Below are 18,723 nucleotides of genomic sequence, written 5' to 3' on the forward strand. Positions count from 1 at the left end.
ATTTCATAGCGGAAAACAACAACTGTCATTCTATCTGGTAGCATCTAGTTTTTATTTTAAATGAGACTGGACTACCCAAAACAGCTCATCCACTGTTCCATAAAACTTCCTAATAAATTTCACTGTCTATAGAATGTTGATTAGTCATACAGCATTCTGTAATAAAATCTCATAAACCCCACAAAACCGCACCCTGCTGATTTACACTGTATTTACAGAAAAAAAGAGCCCAATATACAACTCCATGCTTTATTGTTGCATTATTGCCACACTGACAATTACAGAGAATTTCTTTTGCAATCATTTTGAGGTAACATCTGAACATCTCCTATGTTTGTATGTTATTGTAACATATTTTAAAAGTATCATTAACCATCAGTAGGCAATCCAGATCACCAGTTATGATTCTTTATTTTAGGCAAGGTAATGCTTTGGTAAGGACACCTATGTATAAACATGGATACCTCCCAACAATATATATGATACGCTTTCATACAGAGACATTTTCTAACCATACAGGAATTTCTGCACTCTAAAAGCCACTAAAGCTATCTTGAGTCATACTCCATTGTACAAACTTACTTATCCATCTAAGTAATCAAAGACAAAATTCAGGTATTGTCTATGTATGTTGTATATATTGCATTAACAACCAGGAGCAGTAGTTCGCAATTCAAAAGCATCCATGTTCCTAACTTTTAGAATTAGAATGGAAATGTGGTGTTGCTTGCAGAAACACTTCTCCCAGCTATTACTGGACACAGACCAGAGGTACCCCGCCCCACCTAATTGTGTGCTTCTACACTGAGGTACGTTTAGTTTTCCACTGCTGTCAATGGAGTCAAGGGTGATTCAGCTCATCTTGAAAGACTCTTCCATTTGGTCAAAGATGCCATACCTAAACTCTGTTGACTATCTTGACTACATCACCATTGACTACAGCTGGAGTCTAGACACTACTTCAGATGGATTCCCACCCAGCTCACTTTCAAGCCAGCAGCTACCAGTACCAAGTGACTGCGATGATCTCCTTCATTGCTGACGCAGCATGCTGACAGCTGCTGGCTGCACCATCAACCAGATGCCACCACTTTCTGTCCTGAATCTGCAAATGTTCCTGCCAGCAAACTACCTCGTGCAGATATTCCACAAGGCTCCACAATGCTACCCTTATGAATGAGTTACTCACGTGTGAATCACTTGTACACTCATGAGTGGCTACAAACAAGGCCTCAGACGTACCAACATCAGAAACAGAAAGCATATTTTTAAAATTATGCATATTCTAATACGGAATAATTCTTATAAACAACGCTTGTTCCTTAAGGCAAGTACGGTTATCTAATTAAATTGAAAATAAAGACTGCATATACAGATTGTACACCCCTCCTCAGTTGTAGAACAAACATACCCATGCACATCCTTTGCATCATTTCCATTTCAAGCCCATGAAGAGATGGAAATGCCAGGTCCCTCTCACCCACATGAAGTGAGTTATTCCACTTGTGAAATGGGCCACATTTCACATGATTTTGTTGTTGTTTTAAACGAGCTACTCAGGGAATAACTGTTTAATCTGCAAAAATTTTAAAAAATAGTATTTTAAAAACTCTCCTCACTGGTTTTCTATACTATTTGATTTTAAACATAAATGAAGCAGTAAAGCTCCAAGCAATGCCAAACTTTCACTGGTTTGCCAGGTGAATGTTTGCAGCACTAGGGCCGGTACCCGCTTTTTTAATGTTAGTAAAAGTTTTATAAACCTAGAGGGTACTAAAGGCTGTACTGTATTTGTAGTCAGTTAAAAACAGAAGTACACTTTAAAAGTGTAGGTGGAATGTTTAAAAAATTATTTTCCTGGGTTTTACAGAGATGAGTTGCACAAGGAAGATGATAGAGCTAAGTGATTTTGAACTGTGCAATCAAAAGATTTAATTATATGGCCAACTGCTCTATCTGAAAAGTAACTTTTATATTCCCTTATATTGCTGCTGTCCTTATTCACAATAAGACGACTAGGAAAAATATGATGCACAACAGAGGTTGGGTCATAAAGTTAAACACATTTACTAATGGTATCTCTTAATTTCAATCGGATATCTCGAACCATAAGTTAAAAAAGAAAACATATTTTTTGCCAGTTTATTTTAACTTCAGTTCTGGAGGGTCCTGAGCTCCTTCAGCTTGTTATTGGAATTCAGGAATCATCACCTCATAAAAATAGAGCCCCAGAGAGACCCACGAGACTACAAATCAGTTGCCTACAGCAGCAATGTTCTTGTACCTTTCATTTCTCTCCCCTCTCAATACCCCCAGACCTCCAAAGGGAAGAACCTCAGCAAGACTGGGCGAGTTCAAAGGGGTGTAAAGAAGTTTCAGCTGAATTTCTGCCCGCTTGAGAATGTTTTTGGGCCCTTTTAGCATCTTGCTAGTGGAAATCAGAGAGCACAGTCACTGGGGTGTAACACCGCAGGATACTAAAGACTGCAAGGGTGCTACGTAATCAAGACAACCACTGACTTCTATCTCAACACACACAACAAACTCCCTCCAGATAGTAAAGGTACCAGTACAAAAGGGCTATTCTTCCTTATAGGCTTAGCATAAAAACTACATTAACTATCTGCTATTGCAATGCCACAACTGAAAATACAAGTTTTAAGCTCATTAATCATATCATCATACTAAAGTTTTATCTTGGCAGTAAGAAAATTTTATAAAAAACCCACCCCTGATCAGCAAATACTTAATAGAGAATTTTCCATCTGGGATAACTGAACAATGTCTTCATTCTTATTCACCCTTGAGAATTAAAGTAAAAGAAACAGCATATTTTAGAGGTCAATTTTACTGATTTGACAATGTGAATCCTAAAGGGTTTTCATCTTCTTTCAAAAACTTATTCACTGGCGGCAGTTTGGCTGAGATTTTGATGGAGAGCTCACTTGCGAGGCTGGTGGATATGCTGTTTGACATGTTGTGGGTGAGGAAGCTTTTCCACAGAAGGATGTGGTTTCTGATGAGCCACCTGAGCCGCAGCGGGAGGGAAGTCCTTATCACCCTGTTCAAAGAACACACCAGGAAAAATTTAAGAAATGTTAAAAGTGTACTTTCCAGTTCAAGTGGATATAAGTTTTAAACATGTGAAAAGCAGATGGAAAACAGTGTTGCATGTTACTCTGGAGTCCCCCTGTACACATCCTATCTTGACATTCTTTTAGCCAACTTCAAAATTTCTCTTACATAAGTTTCACTTCTTCCAATTCTACACACCATCCAAGAACACAGTATCTTAAAGTGACCCAAGGAAAAAAAAATCTAACATTCCTATCTTCAGTACTTAACAGCTCCTTGTACTAAGTCATTTTCACTGGCTCTGTATGGTCAGATCCCCTTGACCTGTTTGATTTTCACAAAGCAACCAGAAAGAGACTATTTTACAAATAAGGTAAGGCAGTGTGAAAAACTACCTGAACAAGAACACCTACTGTAGAAATGCCAGTTCTGTAGTAAGAAAGGCAGGATATAAACCTGCTTTTGACTCAAATCTTAGAGGTGGCTGGCTTTTAAGTTTAACATGCTCTTTTAACCAGGTCTGCTAGTGTTAGTTCTCACATGCTGCTGTTGGGCAGGCTCAATTCAGGTGTAACCTTTATGCCACCTACTTACAACTGTCATTTCTAGGGTCAGTCCCATGAGGTTTCCAAAAAGCAATGGGAAACAACTACGACCAGTGCTCGGTGACAGGGGAAGAACAGCACCACAACTTCCCTCTTTAGAAATGGGGACAAATACATGATAAGCCAGAAACTCTCTGCATTCCACCAGCTTACAGGGTGACAACCTCACACAGAGGTATTTTGTACAAAGCTGACATCTCAGATGGCCTGTGTCACACCTGACCCCATTTCAATCTACTCCAGATTCTTCCTGTTTTGACATAACTTTTTATCTTGATCACTAGGTTAACTTTTTACATTTTTCACTTTTTTCTCTATTCCAAGTTACTTCCAATTTTCAAATATCTCTTCTCAGACTTGATATTTTCTGCCTTCTTTTCCACTGATGCTGCTGTTTGCCTTTTCCATAACTCTCTGACCCCTCACACCTTGTTGTCTCAAATGGGTGATGTGAATGCAGCTCTTCTATGACTTGAGGGTACTGTAATGGTTGAGCAGATGACAGAGTCAGTCTGTAAATGGTAGCAGGAAATGTCTATCTTAGAATCAAAGTACTTTAGAATAGTTTGGGTTGGAAGGGACCTCAGGATGTCTCTAGCCCAACCTCCTGCTCAAAGCAGAGCCAGCTGTAAGATCAGACCAACTTACTCAAGGTTTTAATCCAGTCTGGTCTTGAAAACCTCTAAGGACAGAGACTGAATAGCCACTTCAGGCAACCTTCTCCACTGCCTGAATGTTCTCACAGTGAAAAAGTTTTATTTTTTATGTCTAGTCAGGCCCTTCCATTTCAATTTGTGTCTGTTGTCTCATCTGCCTGCCATGCACCACTCTAAACAGCCTGACTCCATCTTCTCGATAACTTCCTTGTAGATGTGGGAAGGCTGCTGTTAGGTTCTCCCAAAACCACCTCTTCTCCATGCTAAACAAGGCCTGTTCCCTCAGCTTCTCCTCCCAGGGCGTGTGCTCCAGCCCCCTGACCACCTTGGTGACCCTCTAGCGAACTCACTCTGGTTTATCAACACCTTTCATACACTGAGGTGTCCAAAACCAGATGAACTATTCCATATGTGGTCTAAAGCATGCTGAGCAGAGGGGGATAATCCCTTCCTTTGATCTGCCAGCTACTGTTAACAGCTCAGGATGCTGTTGGCTTTCTTGCTGTCTTGTATGCGGCTGGCTCACGTCCAGCTGCTGCCTGCCTTTCTTCCAGCTTGTCCAGGTACCTCCAAGTAGCAGCCCTTCCCTCAAACTTAATAACTGTTCCTCATAATTTGGTGCCATCCACAAACTTGATGAGGAGCCTTCTGTCTGATAAAGACATTAAACAGGACAGGTCACAGTATATAAACCTCCACTTGACACAGATGAGAACTATTATATACCAGGAAACTTGAAATCATAATTGAAAAATTAGTCTCGTTTCAAAAAAGCATTGCTAGGTTTTGTTTATTACATAGATAAGAAATTTTGATACATTTGGGAGCTATAAAGCCTCAGAAAATGATAGAATAATTTTGCTCTGCCATAGGTTAATAAATAAACCTGTAGCTGACTGCTTACTGAGCATAAGTATAGTATCCTATCAAGTAACTGATTAACTAGAGTTCAGTTACAAAATTAAGAAAATAGTTTCTTTCTGTTCTGAATCTTTTGCATGCCTACTAAACGGGGGGCCTGTGATAAAATTTTTCTTCATAAAGAGAAAAATCACATGTTAAAGTGCTATCAAAATTACTAAACATTAACGCAATAATTAGTTAGAAGTAATTAGGCATCTAAATGCCTAAATAGGTATCCACCTTGGTGCAGATGGAGGTCCAGGAAATACAGCAATGCCTGTTAACTACCCTTACAGGCTAGGGAAAATGGCATCAGCTTGCTCTTTCCACCTACGTGATCTGACACAACCATCTTACAATAAACGACATTACACACCCCAGTGATGTAAGGCCATCATAATAAGGTTACCCATTATGTAAAGCCATGATAAAAACCCTGTCACAACACAACACGCATGAATTACTGATCATACGATTAATGGCTAGTTAATACTAATGGTTTAGGTTATGGATTTCCAGGTCCCGCCTGCTGTTAAAATCCAGGAAATAATGCCTTGAATCCCAAGTACCTCAAGGCACATATGGCAGCTGAAACATGTATCTTTAAACACGTATCCTTACAGGCAGGAGTGTCACTCATCACAGATCAAGCTATAGCAGCAGACTTAACATGCAACCACTTTCAAAGGAAATGAGTGTAGTAATATCTAGCTTAGATATGAAAAAAAATCCAATAAACTTAAAGTGCTAAAATTCAAAGTAAAACAGTGGAAGTAATTTCAATAAATAATTTCAATTTCACACAAAACCAAAAAGAATGCTCAAAGGGACTTACACAAATATGCAAAACAAAGACTCTTCTCATAAAAGAGGAATGAAAAAGATTAATTTTGCTCTGATCAGTGATAATTCTGAAAAGCCTACAATAATTTTTCTATGAATCAAAGAAATTTAATGATAATCTTACCCTAGCAATGACACCAGAGATGAACACCGTTGGTTTAGGTGGGCTGAAAAAAATAAGGATTATTTGTACAAATTATTTAGAAGGTAAAAATGAAAAGTACATCACATACAACGCAAAAAAAAAGTGGTATTTTTGGCAATTAATGAATGTTTCAAATAAACAAGAAAAATTTCGTCTTCAAATGACTACTGCCTTATCCGTACTTACTGCAGGCAAGAACAGACCTGTAGGTTTTGGTTGCTATTACTTCATGTTAACTGTGACAGCAGTAAAAGGCTAGTCTAACAGCACTCTGTTCCTTACTTAAAGCTGAGAGTCTTTGTTTGTGTGCATTGGTTTCTTAATCCTCAAATTTTATATATAAGCTGCCAGCAGTACTTTAGGCTTAGTATATTTGTACTGCAACAATGAAAACCGTAGCTGGACTAAACTTACTGCTGTGATGGAGAATAAAATAAAATTCAAGTTTATATCTGTCAATCAAATGGATTAAGATTCTGAGTCTCAGAAAAAAACAACACCCAGTACTTTAAATCATAGATTTTCAAGCATATATTTATCTACTCTATTACACAGAAGGAGAATCATGTCTGCAATAAAACAAATGTTAAAAAGCATAAAGCAAAGTCTGCCCTGTTTTTTCATTTGCAAAGCTCCATCCATGCCAATAGGAACAGACTCTCCACAGGTAGAATTCAACTCTGAAGCTTGGTCAGCACAAGCAATCAGTTTCTCTGGGCCACAGATCTACTGAACCAACCACTTCTACCTGGAGGCTAAAGTGCAGCCATGTCTAACAGGTCGCCCCTGGTGGGGGGCATTGCCACAGCGTCTAAATTATAAATAGCACTTTAGTGGTCTCCTGGGCAAGTAAAACCATACATCAGCCTGGAGTCTGCAGAAGGATCGAGACCAGGAGCTCCAGAAAGTCTTCACAATAGAGGTAATACTTCTGTAAGAAAACCATGTAACCTGAGGCACTGCAAAGGGAAGGACAGCACAGAAGTAAAGCTGTGCCTCCCTCTGAGCACGTCCACAACCGAGGACTCAGAGCAGTTCATTAACTCGGATCATGAGAAAGGTCCCCACCCTGTGACGTTATGGCTGATGAGGTTGGAACAACATAAAGCAAACACAAATCAAATGATTTATTAGAGGAATGAGACTGATTCTTATGATCCGCTTTACAACTACACAGCTTACAAAGATTTATTAATATGATGTTATGTGAAGTTAAGGTAACAAGCAGCACAGTATCAGACCTTGATATAATGGTCTAATAAACATTGCCTGAGCCCTGTTTAAGTCACAGCATTGCTACACAGTCTCTGAACACTTTTGTTATTTAACAAGACTCATCATCCCTTCTAAAAATTTTTTAAAAGTCAGAAAGACAGGATTAGAAAAAGGGAGAAAGGAAGTTCTGCTCTAAAACACCACCATGTAAGAGTACCAGTGATATTTCCTGCAATAAGAAAGATTATTTTGATAGCTGTATTAGACTCCTTCAATCTAATTTTCTGTTAGTATAAACCAATAACAAGCAAAGATCAATAGCAAAACACTTCCATTTTATCCTAATTGTACTGAGCCAATCAGTATGTTACTGTCTGCATGAGGTTTCCTGGATGCTGAGTAACAAACTCAACTAACTCTGAGAAGACACAGATGTACTGCAGTGGCTTAAGGTATCATTTATAAACTAACACCATGATATTATAAAAGAAATGAACAGTAAATGGAAAAAAAATGTGTGGCAAGTTATTCTTCAACTATACATGGAATCTGGCTTTAGTCACACTCAGAGGAAGTTACTTGTTTGACATTGCATTAGTAACAATATTGTATAGTGAGAAATAAAAATCAGATGGATTTTTTTCTTATATTCTTACCATGACCTTTCAGTGTTCACTATGCTTGGATGATGCATGAAATTCAAATCAACATTTCCCAAAAAGAGCCTATGTTTGCTGAACATGCTACGACTTGTCTGCCCACCACCACACCGTATTATCCGCTGTGTTTCATACTTCTTGCTTTAACAACAAGTGAAATGCCCCATGGTTTTGGCCAAAAATGACTACTAGAAGGAATCTCTTGCGTTATGGTTGTTTCAACACAGCTTTTCTCACTGCAAATTGCAAAAGTCTTCTCAGAAACCCTGATCTCCTGTTCGAAATGTCATGCTATTAATATTCAAAGGACCCAAGCTTGCAAGGGCCAAGTTCCCTGGTACACAATAGAGCTGAACAGAGTTAGAATATTTGGTACATTTCCATACTTATTTTTACTTGGTTGTATGTTCGTTTGTCTAAGGAAAAGGCTGAAAATTCTATAAAGACCATTTTCATATTCAGTTAAGCTAAAACCTAGTCCGAGGTTTACATTTCAGGTAGTACCACAGAAGTAGCTAGCGTATCTTTGTAAAGACGACAAAAATCAGCAATACCATCTTCCTAGTAAAAACTATATCCTTCAGATTTAAAGCATTTATCTTGAACTCTACCATGAAAAAAACATATTTAGCCTTGTTTGTATGCAGTTGGTTCTGTGACAGTCTTAGTTGCACGGTCTTAGGAACGGGACACTAATTAGGACTATCCCACGGGTGTGTGGTAGGCACCAAAACACATCACACTAACTTGCCTAGGGTTCACATGGAACATTTTAGGATAGCACAGGGCAATTCACTGACACACAGGAAACAACCTAATGGGAAATCAGAGTTCCAAAAATGTATCTACACCCAGATGCAGCGGGAACAGATTTGTCCTTAACTTTCACCCTTGTCTTCTCCATGGATTTTTGACTGGACTTTCGTGTTCTCTGCTAGATTTCCAACTTTTAAATGGAGAACTAATGGGAATGCTGACCTGGCTTCCTGCTCAAGCGCCTCTATCCTCCACTCACAAAGATCTTTTACAGAAATCCCGGCACTCCTCTCTGGCTAACCTGAGGTCCCACACTCAGCTGCGGGCATATGCTGTAATGAGGCTTCACCTCTCTCCTTAACTGATCACAAAGGCAAAATGCTTCGCTCCTATGGAAGATACATCAGCCTATTAGAAAGCTCATTTTCATACATTAATTATTCCTTAGTAGGGGAAAAGACAGAAAACTGGCCAGAAATGAGAATGGTTGAGTGTGTCTGTATTTATGTTCTATGTTATAGCCACTGGCTTTCCCCCCATTTTTACCAGATTACATTGTCCCAGAAAAGATCTTTAAAAATTTAATATTATCTTTGATGATCCATAGAACCAGAATCAGGCCAGAGAATATATAATCACACATCTATACTAATGAAGAATTCAACGGATCAGAGAAAGGCCTGAATAATCAGTCACTGATTCACGCTTTAATTTCATTCTTAATGAGAGAAATCTTTCTACAGATGAACTTCTTCACAATAAATTCAATCTCTACTGCCAGACTCTCAAACCATTGGTTTCTGTGGACCCAGATTAGCTGCCAGGACCATAATTTTCTAACTGCACTCTGGGACATCTACTGGGAGTACAGTGTTGTAACATCACTCATCATCTTTCCCAAGGACCTACCGAAAATAGAAACAAAAATGGAGACTATGCACAGGCTATCATCGCTACATTTGTAAAACACTTTCAAATGCTTTAAATTCTATTGGTGTTTTATGCAAAGCACAACCTACATTTCCAGTATTTTGTAAGCTGTGATGGCTGCTTTGAGGATATACTTAATCTGACGAAAATCGGTTTGACAGATGTTGTTTTGAAGATGCAGCATTCCTTTGTCTAGGCGTCAGTAAACAAGAAAGCAAAAAAATATTACTTTCTGACAAAAACTGATTTTGTTTATACATATATGTGCTTTGCAGCTATTTAATGCACACATTTATTTAAAATTAAATAATAGCTACAGCTCATATTGTGTAGGGAGTATGACGGCATGTTTGCCAAGACTGCTTAGTGTGTGTGTCAATACTTTCAGAGCAAAATGTTATTTTATTATAACATATGGAGGAAAAGAACACATCTGTTAAGATCTGAGTGTTCAAAGAACTTACCCTAATTTTACATGTGCGATGCTGCTAAGAACTGCACCTGTTTAACATCAGACTCTACTGGATTAATTTACCTTGATTGTATTCAAATAAAATAAAGATTTCTATTATTTCATAATACTTAGCTTAAATAAGATCGTTATCTGACACCGCAAGTAAATCACAAAGAAGATGGAATACTTGAAAAGATCGTTAACTAGATGAAATGAGGCATTAATAATACTAAAATCTTATGCCTTCACCTTGCAGGGAATGGTGGAACTGAAGTCTGACAGGCATACTGTAAAGACAGACACAGTGACATTGGAATTACTGTGAAATCTCCTACAGGCCACAGAACATACATAGCGCAGATGAGCATTTATCCAACTCCATTTAAAATTGAGAAACTGAATAAATCCATTTGAGTTAACAGGGAATTTTATAGTTATTAATTCTATCTATCTAGATATGCCATGGTATGTGCACAAACACATGCAGAGGCTATGCATATATATATACACACACTCATATATAGATTACACAGATTCACAGCTGTTTAAGAGTGGTCCCAAATGTAGGAAAGAGCGCAGCACGTTCCCACAGCCATGTGGGGGATGAATGCCTGCAGCCTCTCTCCTGTTTGCAGCATCTGAATTGCCTCCCGCACCATTACCTGGTGGGATGGATCTGAATCTGATGCCAGTTTCAAGTGGCAGGTTGAATGGCAGATCCAACCTGGAGGAAGGACTATAAGCATCGCTCACAGCGTGATCCAAAACAAAAGCCTACTTTTAGAGTTGACGAACCAGGAAATAGAACCATGCATATGTATCATTCCTTTCCACATGAACTATAAAAGCTCCTGAAATGGGAACTGGGTCTTGCTGCAGCCAGTCAGTGCAGAAGGCTAGTGCTCCATGTTCACTGGTGATCAAAAAAATCAAACCAACATGCTAAGACAAATAAAGACTGAGAAAAAGCAATGGTAAAAATAGTGCCTCACAGTATATCTCATTTAAAGTACTGTATTCAGTCCAGGAACACCGTAAGTAAAGAATTAGAGCAGAAATAAAGACGGAAAAAATAGCTGAGAGAGCATGGAGAACCTTGATATGAGGAAAGAGCTAAGAACTATTTGCATACAGTATACATAAGAGTGGAGAATATTGTTCCCATTTACCTTCTTTATAGTATAAGTAGAGACACTTGAAGAAAGTAAAAGACATACATTTAAAACTAATAATAGCAGATACCTTTAAAATACCATAGAATTAAATGCAGAACCTCCTGAAAATAAGGCAACATCAAGATCAAGAATTTAGTGAGATTCAAAACCAGAATTAGACATTCATATGACGCAAACCCCTTCACATCAGTTAGGACAGAAATGTGTAAAAGTTATATGAATGCTGAGGCTTCAGGGCTCAAGTTATCCTGTTGTGGTTTAACTGCAGCTGACAACTAAGCCCCACACAGCCACTTGCTCACTCCCCCCATACTGGGATGGGCGAGAGAATTGAAAGAGTAAAAGTGCGAAAACTCGTGGGTTGAGATAAAGACAGTTTAATAAGTAAAGCAAAAGCCATAGAAGCAAAGCAAAACAAGGAAATCATTCACCAGTTCCCATGGGCAGGCAGGTGCTCAGCCATTTCCAGGACAGCAGGGCTCCATCATGTGTAATGGTGACTTGGGAAGACAAACACCATCACTCTGATGTGCCCCCCTTCCTTCTTCTTCCCCCAGCTCTATATGCTGAGCATGACATCATATGGTCTGGGATCTCCCTTTGGTCAGTTGGGGTCAGCTGTCCTGGCTGTGTCCCCTCCCAACTTCTTGTGCACCCCCAGCCTACTCGCTGGTGGGGTGGGGTGAGAAGCAGAAAAGGCCGTGACTCTGTGTAAGTAAGCACTGCTCAGAAGTAACTAAAACATCCCTGAATTATCAACACTGTTTTCAGCACAAATCCAAAACACAGCCCCCTACTAGCTACTATGAAGAAAACTAACTCTATCCTAGCCAAAACCAGCACATATCCTTAAACTGATCAGGACTACAAAGAAATCTCCCCTGTGCAGAGGTTAAACTCTGGTATGTCATTACCCTGCCTTCAATTAAATGTTGTAAGAGATTATTTTCCTGATACATCTGATTCATCCAAAATTCATCTACGTGCTGTAAATCAGGGTACAAGCACAGTCTCAAGATTCCCATTACGTCAACATTTAAACCAGATTATCCTAGTTTAAAGAGGGCAGAATTACACAGATGCAAGGCCTTTGTTAGGCTAGAAGATTTTTTGTCAAAATAGGTAAAAAAGTTAAATACATTAAACCTACTTTAAACTATCTTCTAAATGGGATTGACTCTTATTTGTCTTTTCATACTTGTGGAAATTAATGGTATGTCTTATCACTGGCGATCATCTTTTGCTGTTCAAGTGGGTCTGGCAAACAGACATGTGAAATATATAAATAATAGCATGACATGTTTTTCAAAGACTTAGGAACCACAAACCATGTCATAATTTTTAACTACCAAAGAGTAACGGTGGGGTTTGTAATTGGGTGTTTCCTTCCTTTAATCAAAACATCCAGCGGCAACTCGTAGTTGGCCTCTAGCTGAGGCAAGCAAAGGAGAAATTCCTGTGACAGGCTGCAAACTGAAGAGGCACCTACGCATGAACCCGGAGCTGCGTCCAACTCCCTGAACCACCAGACAAAGGCAGCGTGCAGACAGCATGCACCTCACCCCTCCAGCGCCCTGAAACAGCAGGGACATGTAAAATGAGCAAAACCTTCTACCAAGCAGCTTGACCTTTATTTTCTTGCTCATTTCCAAATAAACATATCATTCACTTTCATTAACAAGTTGCTTATGCAAGCAAAATTAAAAACATATATGAAATAGTATGATCTGCATTGATCCCCTGACTGTTCCCTAATTAGAGCAAGATTTGCTATCTTCTACCTTGTCCTGGCATGATGTTCACTCCATGAACAGAAAGTTCTCCATATATTCTGAGCTAAATTTCATCTTTAGTCAACAAAACTTCAGACTTTAATCCCGGTCTTATTTTTCTGGAATTTAAAGCATTTGGCCAGTTGTTCAAACCATCCAGCTTAATCTTCAAGGTTGCTTGGGAATTCATATTTTCTGGTTATGAAACATGAAAGCGAGCTAGTCTTAGTTTCAGTCTAATGCCTCTTTAAAGATGTCCAGATACTTCTTTATTGGGGTGCTTATTGAATTTATATAGTTGCCTTTGATTTTGGCATTGTATGTGAAAATAAATTCCAAGACAATTAAAAACACACAGAGATGATTAAAAATATATTTCTCAGCAAGAGAGTAAAATGAACAAGCACACTGCTCATCAGCTTGCCTGAAATACTTTCCCATTGGTTATAATACATTTAGGTTATTAATTTTCTGGACAGAAAAGTAATAATTAGTCTGACTACCAGAGGGAAATATTCTAGTTGATTGCACGGGGACATACAGTATCTGATATTCTATGATAATTTATCCTGTTGAGGTCATTTATTTATCTGCCATAGCTTTCAAACCTTTAAGATCACCCACAGGATGGCACTGTTGAACCTTTGAGTATCGCGCACAGTAAGTAGGGAACAACCTCAAAGAAGTCCAGGCGCTGCAGCAAATACCAAAACAAGTAAAAAGCAATACTACCCCTTGATGCCCGATCTTGATGAAATGCAGTATGTATATATACACACACACACCTACAGACACTAGTTTTCAAAAACAATTTTCACGTCCCCATGTATTAGTCTGTGCCCTGATACATCCCATGAAATAGCTTCCACTCTGCTAAATTGTTCCTCTTCCTATGCAGGCAAAAGTAATGCAAGTTTGAAAGAAGAACTCAATGTCCATTCAGGAAATTTTAATGACTATTTGTTTTGCTATTCACATACAAGCAAATTTGGTGTCCTGATCTTTTAATGAGGTGGTAAATCACTGGCCATTATATTTAATAGCAACTGATTGACATTCATTGTTCTTACATTCACTGTCAATGTATTGTAGCATATGGTCCAATTAATCTCACCAGCCTCTCATTCATATTTGTTTTTAGCACATGTGTTAGCCATAACAGAAAATTATTTAAGAAAGATACCTGCCATCTCTTATCTATCTTGTTGCACATGACATTGCTATCAGAGAGTAAATTTCTCTTTCGTGCATTCTTCTGATCACAAAATGAAGATTTAAGTATTTCACCTTTCCTATGGACTCAGAGGATTTAGAAATAGTCCATAATCCTTCAACCACTGGTTCATTTATTAAAGTTCAAACCTGTTATCACAGTACCTACATCAGCTCTTAGTGAACATCAATGACAAACTTCTCACAGGCAGCAACTGCAGCATTAGCACACTTAGTATCTATAGTCACTTAACTGTGGAAAAATGAGAGCTATGAAAACTGACATAAAGCAAGTAGTACTTAAATGGTGACACAACTCAAGGGAAACTCTAAGGAATGAAGTAGAGCAGACTGAGTGTTTGCAAAATGGCCAGCAAAGACCATGGTGCAAAGGGGAGAGAGGACCAAGTCTTCCATGTATTAGTCAAATGCTGAAGTGTACTCCTGTGCACGTTCCCATGATGGTAACATACTTCCATACTGAGAATATCATGACCATGGGCCTGCACTACAGTGTCTCGGCTACTGACACATTAGCCAGTTGCAGCAGTGCTGTAGCTTCTCCATCTCCCAGCAGATGAAAGATGGAGTGGAACTGGAAAAACAGCATGACACTGTGCTAGGAATACACAATGTCAGTGCAGTGAAGGAGACACAGATAGAAGCAGCTAATGAGAAGGTAAAAATCTTCTCACCCCTGCCCAGGTGAACCTATGTTTGTCTCAGAGACACACAGCAGTAGCCCAGAATTTCCCAACCTTTATTGTTAGCAGTTCGTACCTGAATCTTGCTTTCCGATGCCTCAAGCCATTAATCATTCAGTAGATGTGCACCTTTCACTTTGAACAATTGCAGTATCGTTTCTTATTACCTTGAACTGCAGACACAAGGTCAAATGTGCACGCATGTGTCTGCACATGCATAAACACTACATCATCTCCCACAGCCACAGCACTAATGTGAGGAGTCTCCTCAATCCAATTTTACACCATGCGTTCTGCATGGTTTCCATTCTGCAGTTGCACCCTATGTTATGTGAAGTTCTCCAAAGCAAATGCAGACTAAAGTCATCATTTTTTCACTTCTGCGGCTGTTCACTGCTCTGCCCACAGCAGAACAGACTATGGTGAAGTTTTTGCCCATTTTTGGGGAAGCTCTGAGCACAATAATGGGCATTGTGGGAGGTCATGAAGACACTCTGGTTGTTTCAGATCCCATGCTGAAGACCCTGATCTGGCTGTATTGGCCAGGAACTTGCTTTACTTCAAACCCTGCCAAAGTTAGACACAATTCTCCCTATTCTCTAGTGGCAAGTGGCATTTCTAGAAGCATAAATCTCGTCATAGGAATAACAGACCAGTAAATCCTGGTACCTGGAAATCACAGAATCACAGAATCATCTAGGTTGGAAAGGACCTTGAAGATCATCTAGTCCAACTGTTAACCTAGCACTGACAGTTTCCAACTACACCAGAACCCTCAGCGCTATGTCGACCCTACTCTTAAACACCTCCAGGGATGGGGACTCCACCACCTCCCTGGGCAGCCCATTCCAACGCCTAACAACCCGTTCTGTAAAGAAATACTTCCTAATATCCAGTCTAAACCTTCCCTGGTGCAACTTGAGGCCATTCCCTCTTGTCTTATTGCTCATTACTTGGTTAAAGAGACTCATCCCCAGCTCTCTGTAACCTCCTTTCAGGTAGTTGTAGAGGGCGATGAGGTCTCCCCTCAGCCTCCTCTTCTCCAGACTAAACAACCCCAGTTCCCTCAGCCGCTCCTCGTACCACATGTGCTCCAGACCCTTCACCAGCTTCGTTGCCCTTCTCTGGACACGCTCGAGTAATTCAATGCCCTTTTTGTAGTGAGGGGCCCAAAATTGAACACAGGAATCGAGGTGCGGCCTTACCAGTGCCGAGTACAGGGGCAAGATCACTTCCCTGTCCCTGCTGGCCACATTATTTCTGATGCAAGCCAGGATGCCATTGGCCTTCTTGGCCACCTGGGCACACTGCTGGCTCATGTTCAGCCAGCTGTCAATCAACACCCCCAGGTCCCTCTCTGACTGGCAGCTCTCCAGCCACTCCTCCCCAAGCCTGTAGCGCTGCTGGGGGTTGTTGTGGCCCAAGTGCAGCACCCGGCATTTGGCCTTACTGAAACTCCTAAAGTTGGCCTTAGCCCATCACTCCAGCCTGTCCAGATCTCTCTGCAGAGCCTCCCTACCCTCGAGCAGATCAACACTCCCACCCAACTTGGTGTCGTCTGCAAATTTACTGAGGGTGCACTCGATCCCCTCATCTAGATCATCAATAAAGATGTTAAACAGGAGTGGCCCCAAAACCAAGCCCTGGGGGACACCACTCGTGACCAGCCATCAACTGGATTTAACTCCATTCACCACAACTCTTTGGGCCCGGCCATCCAGCTAGTTTTTTACCCAGTAAAGCGTGCGATCATCCAAGCCTCGAGCAGCCAGTTTTGCCAGGAGAATGCTGTGGGAAACTGTGTCCCAAGGTATCCTTTCAAGCAGGTGCCTAAACAAGACAAAGTCAGCCCTTTTGGAAGTCCAGGATGTCAGTTCTGCTGCCCCCTCTCCTGGCCTCTCTAAGAATAGAGAACTCTATTATTTCATGATCGCTGTGCCCTAGTCGTCCTCCGACCGCCACATCATCCACCAGTCCTTCTCTGTTCACAAAGAGGAGATCCAGCAGGGCACCTTCTCTGGTTGGTTCTCTCACCAGTTGCATCAGGAAGTTGTCTCCCACACATTCCAGGAATCTCTGGGACTGGTCCTGCTCTGCTGTGTTATATTTCCAGCAGATGTCTGGGAAGTTAAAGTCTCCCACAAGAACAAGGGCAAGCTATCGTGAGATTTCTCCTAAATGCCTCTAGAATATTTCATCCACCTCTCTGTCCTGGGTGGGTGGCCTATAGTAGACTCCTACTACAACATCTGCCCTGTTGGCCTTCCCCCTGATTCTAACGCAAAGACACTCTACCCTGTCTTCGCTACACTTGTGCTCAAGGCAATCATAACAGTCCCTAACATACAGTGCCACCCCACCACCTCTCCTTCCTTGTCTGTCCCTCCTAAAGAGCTTGTAGCCCTCAACAGGCGCACTCCAGTCATGGGAGACATCCCACCATGTTTCTGTAATAGCCACAGCATCATAATTTTCCTGTTTCATCATGGCTTCAAACTCCTCCTGTTTGTTACCCATGCTGTGTGCATTGGTATACATGCACTCCAGATGGGCTGATGTTTTCCCCCCCTTCCCCCTTCAAATCTAGTTTAAAGCTCTGTCAATGAGCCCAGCTAACTCCTGCCCCTTGATCCTCTTCCCCCTCTGGGACAGGTGCATCTCATCTAATGCCAAAAGGTCTGGCGTCCTGTATACCAACCCATGATTGAAAAATCCAAAGCCCTGATGGATACACCAGTCTTGGAGCCACAAGTTCATCTGTTGAGTTCTCCGGTATTCTTCTTCACCCATCCCCCCAACTGTAGGGATGGAGGAGAACACAATTTGTGCCCCTGACCCCTTAATCACTTTCCCCAAGGACCTGAAATCTCTCTTCATTGCCTTAGAACTTCTCCTAGTAATGTCATCACTACCTACTTGAAAAACCAGGAGAGGGTAGTAGTCCTTAGGTCTCACTAGAGCAGGGAGTTTTGCCTTGAGGTCCTTGATGCGGGCCCCAGGAAGGCAGCAGACTTCCCTATGAAACAGGTCCGGTCTGCATATTGGGCCTTCGATACCCCTCAGAATGGAGTCACCCACTACAATGACTCTTCTGGGGTTCTTTTTAGAACTGGTTTTAATACCTGGTCTAGAATGACCCAGCCTTGGTGGACCTTGGTCTTCCTCCTTGTTTGTCTCATTTCCTTCCTCCTTCTCTTCCTCACTCAAAAGTTCCAGGGCCCCGAATCTATTGTGAAGGGTCACCATGGAGGTTGTGGGAGGTCGGGAGAGGATTTTCCCCGTTATTCATACATAGGAATTCCTCATTATTCATACATAGAAAACAAAGAAAACATTTGTTAAGTATGCAATCTTACTTTTAGAGCTCATAAAGGACCAACAGAAGACAGACTTAAAACATATTTTCAACTTAACAACTTACTTTTAATAGTGAGAAACCCCCTAATCCCTAACAAACTTAGCCCACCTAGGTTTTTAATGTGACAAAAGAAAAGGAACAAAGTTCTCTAGAAGGGATTCAGATAAGGGTGCACCTTTGTTTGAATGAACTTGGAGAAATTTAATTTCTCCAAGGAGAAACTGACCTCTGTTGACCTGAGAGGAAGCAACCACTTGATTT

General features: G+C 40.6%; 1 protein-coding gene across 1 annotated transcript in view; it reads right to left on the reverse strand.

Annotated features, from left to right (window-relative positions):
• Window positions 1-235: 235 nt before the first annotated feature.
• DAP (death associated protein) overlaps window positions 236-18,723 on the reverse strand; it is a 61,358-nt gene continuing 42,870 nt past the window's right edge. The window contains exons 3-4 of the mRNA XM_074825934.1: window positions 6,207-6,249; window positions 236-3,061 (exon numbers count right to left, since the gene is read on the reverse strand). Of these exons, the coding sequence (XP_074682035.1) occupies window positions 2,942-3,061; window positions 6,207-6,249 (163 nt within the window). The 3' untranslated portion in view covers window positions 236-2,941. The remainder of the gene's footprint in view (window positions 3,062-6,206; window positions 6,250-18,723) is intronic.

This window comes from Strix aluco, chromosome 1 (assembly GCF_031877795.1).
Source record: "Strix aluco isolate bStrAlu1 chromosome 1, bStrAlu1.hap1, whole genome shotgun sequence".
Classification (NCBI taxonomy): Eukaryota; Metazoa; Chordata; class Aves; order Strigiformes; family Strigidae; genus Strix; species Strix aluco.